Here is a 9,587-nt window from a genome sequence, read left to right on the forward strand (position 1 = left end):
ATGCTTTACTTCGACTCACCGGTGAAAAAATGATTGGATAGTGAATTCAATCATAAAATGGAAGTGCAGTTTTGTTCTTTTTTATTTCTAGCCACTAAAATGAAACTCACCTCGTTGAATCCGAAGGCACCCGATGGCGTTCCGCGGTTTTGTCCATTTTTGTGAACCGGAACGGAATGAACTGTACCGAAGGAATAAAAAAAACCTGAAGCTGCCCGCGATCCAGCCACGTTGCGCACTCGGTTGTCTTTTGCGAAAGGGAAAGGAGCACACACATACCAATGGTAATACAATTGGTACAATACATTATAGAATAAAGTAAAAACTGCTCGAATGGAAGTGCTCCATTACAAACGCGGATGTGGATGCCACATGAAGTTTTCAGGAGTCTGCTGGAGTTGTGTAGAATCTGTATAAAAAAAAATCTTCTTAAACTTATTTTTATTAGTTCCTTTTCGGTGCTGTCACCTTGTTACGACGTAATATCATTTGTTGAATGGTGTCACATTTTTTTTTTTTGAAAAGTCTAATTGTTGAAACAATTCTTTGATACTTGTAGAAATGATAACTTTTCGCCATATGGTTAGAATTATTTGGAACAGCTGTTGTTCAAAGATAACTGCAATGTAGCCAGTGTAACAACGAATACAATTACCAATTTGAGCGAGCTAAATGATATTTTGTGAAAATTCACAATTTCCAATGGTTCAAACAATTTATTGATAATTCATGGAACATTACATGTTCGTCGTATGGTTATGTCAAGGGGTGCCCAAACTTTTGACCTTGCGGGCTAGATCTGATTTTTTTTAAACAGTGACGGGCCGGTACTAATGTTTTATAAAAGTTGAAATAGTCAACAATTCATTTTTAGGTAATTCTCTACCAACTCACACGAAATCGGGAAAAGTTGCCCCGACCCCTCTCCGATTTGCGTGATACTTTGTCCTAAGGGTTAACTTTTGTCCCTGATCACGAATCCGAGGTCCGTTTTTTGATATCTCGTGACGGAGGGGCGGTACGACCCCTTCCATTTTTGAACATGCGAAAAAAGAGGTGTTTTCAATAATTTGCAGCCTGAAATGGTGATGAGATAGAAATTTGGTGTTAAAGAGACTTTTATGTAAAATTAGACGCCCGATTTGATGGCGTACTCAGAATGCCGAAAAAAAACGTATTTTTCATCGAAAAAAACACTAAAAAAGTTTTAAAAACTTAGCCATTTTCCGTTACTCGGCTGTAAATTTTTTTCGAGCATGTCATTTTATGGGAACTTTAATGTACTTTTCGAAGCTTCATTGACCCAGAAGGGTAATTTTTTCATTTAGAACAAAAATTTTCATTTTAAATTGTCGTGTTTTTTCTAATTTTGCAGGGTTACATTTTGGAGTGTAAAAAAAATAAAGAAGCATAAAAATTTAAATTACGAGCCATGGTTCCAACATTTTGATGAAAAAAAGTGTTTTAAATTGCATTATACACCTGTCCAGTTGTTTTGCCATCACTAGTTTCCAAAATATCTATGTATTAACGAAAATTTTATTTTTTTCGAAAAATATTTTTTTTGCGATGCAGTACATTGGAATTTTATAAAAATTCAAAGCATTTTAAAACAAGCCCAAACATGCTAAATATGATTATCAATGCAGAAAAATGCATTGAAGATTGTTTGCAGTTGATTAGGCTAATATTTTCATTGAAATTTTGACGTTTATTAGAAAAAATATTTTTCCCCCTGATTTTTCAGACTAATTTTGAAGGGGGTGATTATCTGCAATTCCTACAACTTTGCCGAAGTCAATGAAAATTCACTCAAAAGTAACAGCTGTTTGAATGTTTACGTACCATTTTTGTATGGACAGCAGCCAAATTTGTATGGAGACTTGTATGGGATGAGATAAATGACACAAAATAGCTTCTTTGGTCATAGGGAAGGCCCCCGCAAAGTTAAACCCAAATCAGAAAATACAAAAAATAAAAATGGTCGAAATCGGACGATTTCTTAGAGAGTTACTCATTAACTGAAAATGTGCACTAAACCTTAATGTAAAGAATAATACAATCATTTTACAGGTGATTCAAAGGGCCATTTTACACGATCATTCAAAACGGGTTCGCGGGCCACAAAAAAATCACCTCGCGGGCCTTACTATGGTCTAGATCCTCTAGCTAGGAGCATCCGGTTCGAGTGGTAGAAATGACAGTTCTCCCATAAGGAATACATTGTAAAGAAAAGCAATAACTGCTCGAATGCTAAAACAGTGCTGCGATGAGTAACGTGTGTCAAGTCCGTCTGTAGAGTCACGTCCGTAGAAGTGTAGAAGTGTCCGCCAAAGATAAGTGCTACGACGAGCAATACCGGACCGGTAAGTAGATTGTGTGCTTCGGTTATCTTCATTAGAGGAATATAAACATCAATCGCATTTTCGTAAAATTTCATCAATTCCAACTGTCTTAGATGCATTCGAAAGGTCTTTTAAACTGCCCATGTTCGCATAAATGTCCCATATGCAAAAACAGCAAGCTGAGAAAAACGCATTTGAAGTTTGTCCCATACATAAGGCTACGTGTTAAGTTTTCGCGAAAAAACTGGATTTCCTCCTGATTTCTAGAACAAAGTACTGGATGTTATAGGCTCTTTCGAAAGAGCACACAATTTTGAACCTAACAACATCAATAACTCGAAATCGATGAAAATGCATATGGGACATTTATGCGATCAGGGGCAGTAAAACACTTTAGAATGTGCCATAGACATCCAGGATTGGCTTAATTTTTGCCTTCCTCACCTCACTGAGGCAAGGCTATCAAGTCACTCGAAAAATGAACTTTTTTAATACGACCTTCACGTATACCTATCGACTCAGAATTAAATTCTGAACAAATGTCTGTGGGGATGTGTGTAGACATGATTTTTTTTCCACACGATTATCTCAGAACTGGCTGAACCGATTTTGGCCGGATCCGCCTTATTCTGTTCGTTTTGGGGTCCCCTAAGACCCTTTTAAATTTTATTCTGTTTAGTGATGTACTTTTAAAGTTATGCTAAGAAAAAGTTTTTTTGTAGCTGCAAAAAAGGATGTTTTTTGCATAACCTCAAAGGTCGGGTCTTTTTGCTTACGCGCGAGAGTCACAGAGCATGCGTAGGGATTTTGGTCTGACCACGCGGGGGATTGGCAGCCACACCCCCTTGCATGTGTATCGCCCGGTTGCCACATTGCTTAAGCAGTGTCTGCGTCTCTTCTGAATCTTTATTAATTATGTTGCTGCATCATTTTGTCTCGACAAAGATTTACACGAACTTTTTACTGAAATATATAACTCATGAGACTTTTCTCCTTTATTTTGGAGGGTTGGTAAAGAAAGAATTGAAAATTGCTGTTCAAATAAAAACAATAATTATAAAAAATGAATGAAAAAAATAAAAAAAATTAAAAAAAAATCTTAAATTAATTTGTAAATACAACCTAAAATACAACATGAATGCGAGGAAGGCACCAACCACCTTAAGGTGGATTAAGTAACGTTTTTCTCATAGCTTTTGCAATTTTTTTTTAAACTTTAATATCTTTTGAAACAGCCTCCAACACCCATACTCCCGTAGGTCAAAAGTTAGAGAATTTCATGGACTATACTGCCGTTCTACGCATAATTGTCCCATGTTCAAAAAAGTGCAACTGAGAAAAACGCGATTGAAATTTTTCGACCGATTTCTGTGTTTCTACGCATAATTGTCCCGTGGGTTCCTATTCGCCCTATGTGTCCCTAATCGCCCCAGTTAGCAGTTTATCACCCTTATTTGTGATCCTCTTGCTATACAACAGGTAAACAAGGCATAATGCTTAGTAAAACTAATGATGGGACCGATGGGACAAACAGACTTGGTGTTGTTTTTGATGAGTTTCTGAACAAAGTACCAGATTTTATGTGTTTTTCTCAAAGTACACATCAGACTAAACTTAAAAATGGCATAAAGTCAAAATCGTCAAAAACTGACATGGGACAATTATGCGTAGAACGGCCTACGGGATTAATTTTTTGGCCAATCGCCGTTTTTCTCGTAGTTTTTCGATTTTTGTATAAGAAACATTTTACAACGTTAGTTTTTTTGCCCTGTATGCTTATATAGTTTCACTATTTGGTTAAGATTTTGTCATATTTGGAATCGTCGGAAAATTTCACGTTAGTTACAAGTATTGGAGTTGTAAATTTGGTTGGAAAAAATGCCATTTAGAATGAATTGAAATATTTTTTAACAATTCGTTGGATTAGGGGTACTTCATACAGCATTCAGGGAGAATAAGATTTATTTCTTTTTTTCAAAAATGTTTTGTTTTTTTTTAATAATGAAATGTTATGTAATATAACAACCCGAATAATATAAACCATGGAGTAAGGAATACCTTTTAGACCAAAACATTCATCCAATTTTTCGTTGAATATCAAAGCAAGTATCGTTCGTTTTTTTCGTGACGGGTTATTTTCCAATGTGAGACGTTCACTTGAAAATGTAGCAGTGAAACTGATATTTCGCGCGATAATCCTGAAATTGGGTTTTTGAGTTTCTTTAGACTAAAAAAACTTGCATGAGAAATGAGAGACAAGATATCTTGAGTTTGTTTTTAGTGCCAAAAGGAAATTTGTCGATAAAAATTCTTCGATTACTTAGGGGAGAGTGGAGAGACTTGATTCCCTGGGACACTTGATCCCAAGCCTGTATCTCGTCAGCATGTGGGTAAAACAATTAGTTTTGTTCTAGAAAGTTGTGCGAAATTAACTGAAATTCATTGTAGAAAACAAAGGAAAAATTTTAAAAATGTTTAGATTGAGTTACACTCATCGGCCCATCTAGTTTAATGAATTGTTAGCTGATCCCTCCAGCTGATATTGCTCTTCTTGCTACTGGTCATCCCACTGCATTTCTCATACCTAGCTGTTGTTTTTCTCGCTGCTGTTCGAATTTCGGAAGAGATTGTGTTCCTCGAGATACTGTTGTTGCTGGCAATGTTTGATTACCAAATTTGACCAAGTCACACGCTAGCGGTTTGTCATCTTCTCTCCGGGTTTCCGGAATGGAAGCTGGCGGGAGGCTGATCTACAATGTGCTTTACATTTTCTTCCAGGCTGATAGATTGTCCAGAATCAAGAGACGAAACCTTATGGTCCACTTGAATCGTAATGCTTTTTGGTCGTATTACTCTGCACTCACGGAAGCCGCCGTATGCTGATGATCTGATTGATGCTTGCAGACAACTTGCAAATATGGGCCTTGAAATTAGGAATTTTCCACGTGAGCCTTTTTCTCACTCGATTCAGTCTGCTGCCTCAGTCCTCGATAGGTGAAACTTGGCTGCTGTGGCTTAATCTTCACTATGGCTTCGACACTTAGAACGGCACCTGAAATTGATCTCGGTTTGTTGGTAAATTGAATAAGTCTCTGTATTATACATTTTATTTTCGTCTTGACTAATCCTGCGATAACCTCGGTTTCTTAGTTGAGAATCGAACAAACATTTTGCAGCTCTCATGACATGTTAGCGAATGTTTCTATCAAAATTTGAACAATGCTTTGAGCGCACTTTCAAAGCTTTTGTTAACTTTCAATCGTTGATTTTCGTTTAAACCATCTGTGCTAGGATTTTATTGTAGGCAAATTGTATCTTAAACTTCCTCCGTACTAAAACGTAAAGGTGTTACGGAGTTAAAGAGTTTGAAGTTCCTTCACAAACTCTAAAAAGTTAAAACATTTAGCAAAAAAAAGTCTGGAACCAAGAGCCTGGACATCCACCACTTTAGAAAACCTTATCCTAAAAACTCCTAAAATGCTGCAACAAGTAAATCACAAGTTTCAGTGACATCTGTCGGAGACAAGTGCAACTAGATAATTTCCACCAGATGTCGCTACCATGCAATCAGAGATGTGAGCCGTTTCAGCTTAAACTATCCGCCGCCAGGTATCGTTTCACGCTCGATTTGACACGAGTTTGTTTTGGTTTCTCATTCTTCCAGTGTAGTTCAACGTGAAACATGTGCCGGCACTAGTCGTGAAGATTTATGATCAATTTCGTGCATTTATCAAAGAAATTTAGCTCGTTTCGTGATATTCAGTGACCGCCTTCACACCGACAATGAACATCAACGCCCTGCCGCAGGAATTCCCTCCCAGCAACATCGATTTGAAGCGCAAAGAGGTGTCGCACATTTCGGCCTGGCGAGACAAGTGAGTACCGTTGGCCGTAACGTGGCGTGGGTTTGGAATGAATTTGAAATTTGTGTTTTTAGGGAGGAATTTAACGCGGTTTACAAGCAGATTTTCTGCTCGCCGAAGAGCGACATTGGAGCGCGGGAACGTGCCGCGGAGACGCTCAAGGTGTGGAAAATCCGCCAGAATCGGCACACCCCGGTCAGTGTGCTGTGCACGTTGGCCATTCTGGAGGTGCAGAATCGCGATTCGCGGCAGGGTGACAAGGTGCAGGCTAACGAGCTGAAGAGTTTGTACTCGGGTGCGTTTACGAGGTTTATCAACTTCTTGACGGAATGCCACCAGCAGAGTGGAGCCGGCAGGAAGGGTTCGATTTCGGCCCGGATGAAGGAGATCGGGATTGAGGGTTTTCTGGTGGAGTTGCGACATTTGTGCGCGCACAGCTCGGTGTCGATTTCGTTGGACGTGTTCCGGCGATCGGCGGAGTACTGCATGAACTGGCTGAAGGTTTGCTACTGGAAGAGGGAGCTGCAGCTGATTCAGAGTTGCGAGGGAAGGCAGGTTAAGGGTGGCACGCTGTTGGATAAAATTGGGGATGATTTACGGTACTTGGTCAACGTGTACGATATTGGGACGAAGGCGATCCACAAGGGCGCAAGAATGATCGTGGGAAGTGAACAACACTTGACGAGTTCCCAGTTCAAGCTACTGAAAGAGCACGCCGAAGCCAACAACGAAAATCAGCTGAGCACGATCGTTTCAGACGTGGTTGAATACATGTTAGAGAAGCTCAAGTTTCCCAAAACTCCAGAGGCCACTCCAGCAATCTGCGACGTTCTACTCAACTGCCAGTACATGTTTGAAGCAGCGGCCAAAGGACAAACCCAAGGACTTGCTCACATCCATCAACAATTCGTTCAAACCCTCGTCGTCAAAGGGTTCATTCAATCCTACCTCGAAAAGCTGATCGCCATCTGCGAGGATGACCTGGAAGCGCCGGAACGTCGCCAGGGCGCCAGATTCTGGGCCACGGAAATTGCGCTCGCCTTCCGACTGCTGAAAAAGTTCAAGAAACTGCTCAAAGTACTCCCCGAGCGAACGCACCAGTACAAACAGCAGGATCATAAACGCAAAATGTCCAAAACGGTGCTCGCGATCTACCAGAACAAGCTGCGCGTCGACCTGCAGAACACGATCATCATCGGAACGTCGGTCAACTGCCCGTGGCATCTGCGACTGTCCCGCGGCTATCTGATGGAGCGCATTCTGAACGTCAACGAGTACACCAAGGAGCTGTTGCCACTGTAAGTTTTATCAAACTCCTTTCAGAAACAATGTAAAAACTATTCAAACCTTGCAGAATTCTCGCCCTGGCGGAACCGCACCTCAAGCTGTCCCAGCGGGAGTCAATCGAAGCGGCAACCGAAAAGTACACCCTCAACTATCTGGCCGTCATCGAGGATCAGCCGGAAGAGTTGCCTTCGTCGACGCCGAAACGGTCCGCCGCTGCCGGAGGTCGATCCCAGGCCAAGGTTTACTCGCTGGAGGACGTGCTGAAGCATACGGCCGAAGGAGCCGGCGAGGAGGCTCCGGCTAGCAAAAAGGCGCGCAAGTTTGGGGTTTGGTCGGAGGTTCCGATTGACGAGGGAGCCGACTGGGGCCAGTGTCCGCTGGGGAAGCTGATGTGGGATTGAGTGTGCGCGTCAATAAAGGGGAAGCGTTGTTGCAATATGAAGCGTTGTGGTTACTGAGTCTGAAACTATCCGAATTCGTTGAACGAAATTGGGCAAGCAACATACTTTTTGTCAAGATTGCTAAATTTTGAAAATTGATTTAAAAATCAATTTTATTTCCTCTTGTTCAGAAAAATTCGCATTAGATATTGTTGTGTGAAACAAAATCCGCAATCTAAACTCGAATTTTGGACACAATCCAAGACAGCTAAAATCGGTTGAAATGGCGCAGACTTAAACATAATTCCAGGGGGTTGAGTCAATCGGCAGAAAATATCAAATGGCATTAAGGTGAAGCCGTTGATCATTTTCGAAGAAAATTGATCATCACTATAAAATATTCTGTATTAGTTTCAATTTAACGAATTTCAGCACCAAAAGGAATCAGCATGTGCCGGTTGTTGCCTTCTTGAAGCCACTGAAGGAATTTTTGATCTAAATCAATTGAGCTTCAAAATTTATATAATTTTGTAGCACAGTCATTGACGTCCTAGTTGGCAATCATTGATTAATGACGATTTCCATAACTTTACAAGGAATGGGATAATCGTTACCAAAAGGAATCAGCATGTTAGGGCACTACTCTCAACAACTTGTAGAAGGAATTTTGTCAAAATATTGATAGCGACGCAAAATTTATATCTTTGAACGAAAAATCATGACAATGATGGAAGTCTTCACGTTAAGGCTCTGTAAGGTATCATTTCCGGTCGGCCATTTGGCGGCCATGTTTGTTTTAGGAAAACATTCAAAACTTGATTCAGAATGTATCAATCAAAATATGGGTGTTGTTTTTAGAAGCATTTTACATGTTTTATTGATATTTTTTTCCTTTCAATTTACTATTTCTGAACCATGAATTCAGAACCATCATTGACAATCATTGCCCCAAGAGTCACAGAAAATTCATATGGCAGAATATTAGAATATAATTTTTCAGACAATTTTCCAGTCTGCCTGTGTGGATATCGGACCGCGCACTGGACTCTCAATCCAGAGGTCGCCGGCTCGAATCCCGAGGCGGACGCAAAAAAATCTTAGTGTAAATATAGTTATTCGGTGCCCTCTCCCCGTGCCATACCTTCACACTTAGGAGACCCGGGAGGCGGAGTCTTGTCGCAAAAAGAACGATACACGCCTTTGGATCCGTTGACGAAACCGCAAAGTTTAAGAGGGCCACATTATAAGGTGTTACGTCGATTCCGTTTCCAGAAAAAAACGGTAGAATAGTTTAGAGGCTGATGAATCAAATGGCAGAAATTAATATTACTGAAAGGTTACACGACAGAAAGATCATTTGGTAGAAGAATATCTCGTACAGTAACTCAACTGAAAAGACAAAATTATTGAGAAGCATAATTATTCCACTACACATTTGACACATTCTCCAGGCTAGTATATTTGAATTTAGTTTTTTTTTAAATTACAAGAATAAAAAACTGACGATTTTTTATATGAAAAACACAATAATATTTTTATCTTTGTTTTAAATCAACTTTTTGAAAATCGCCTTTCGTCGTGCCCACGGGACCGGTTTAATGAGTCTTAACCAAAATTTTGAGCCGATTTGGTGATAGCAGTGTTGAGATATCTTGGCACCCGTTTTTTGAAACTGCTAACTTCGAATAGCTGTATCTCGGCAACGATGCAAC

The 9,587-nt window shown here is 40.0% G+C and overlaps 1 protein-coding gene across 1 annotated transcript; it reads left to right on the forward strand.

Moving 5' to 3' along the window:
* The first annotated feature begins 5,997 nt into the window (after nt 1-5,997).
* On the forward strand, nt 5,998-7,937 carry LOC120423186 (uncharacterized). The gene is made up of 3 exons (XM_039586888.2): nt 5,998-6,220; nt 6,283-7,506; nt 7,563-7,937. Exons 1-3 carry the CDS (start codon nt 6,129-6,131, stop codon nt 7,894-7,896), a joined length of 1,650 nt encoding a protein of 549 aa, XP_039442822.1. The 5' UTR covers nt 5,998-6,128; the 3' UTR covers nt 7,897-7,937.
* Nucleotides 7,938-9,587: the final 1,650 nt, after the last annotated feature.

Source organism: Culex pipiens, chromosome 3 (assembly GCF_016801865.2).
Source record: "Culex pipiens pallens isolate TS chromosome 3, TS_CPP_V2, whole genome shotgun sequence".
Lineage (NCBI taxonomy): Eukaryota > Metazoa > Arthropoda > Insecta > Diptera > Culicidae > Culex > Culex pipiens.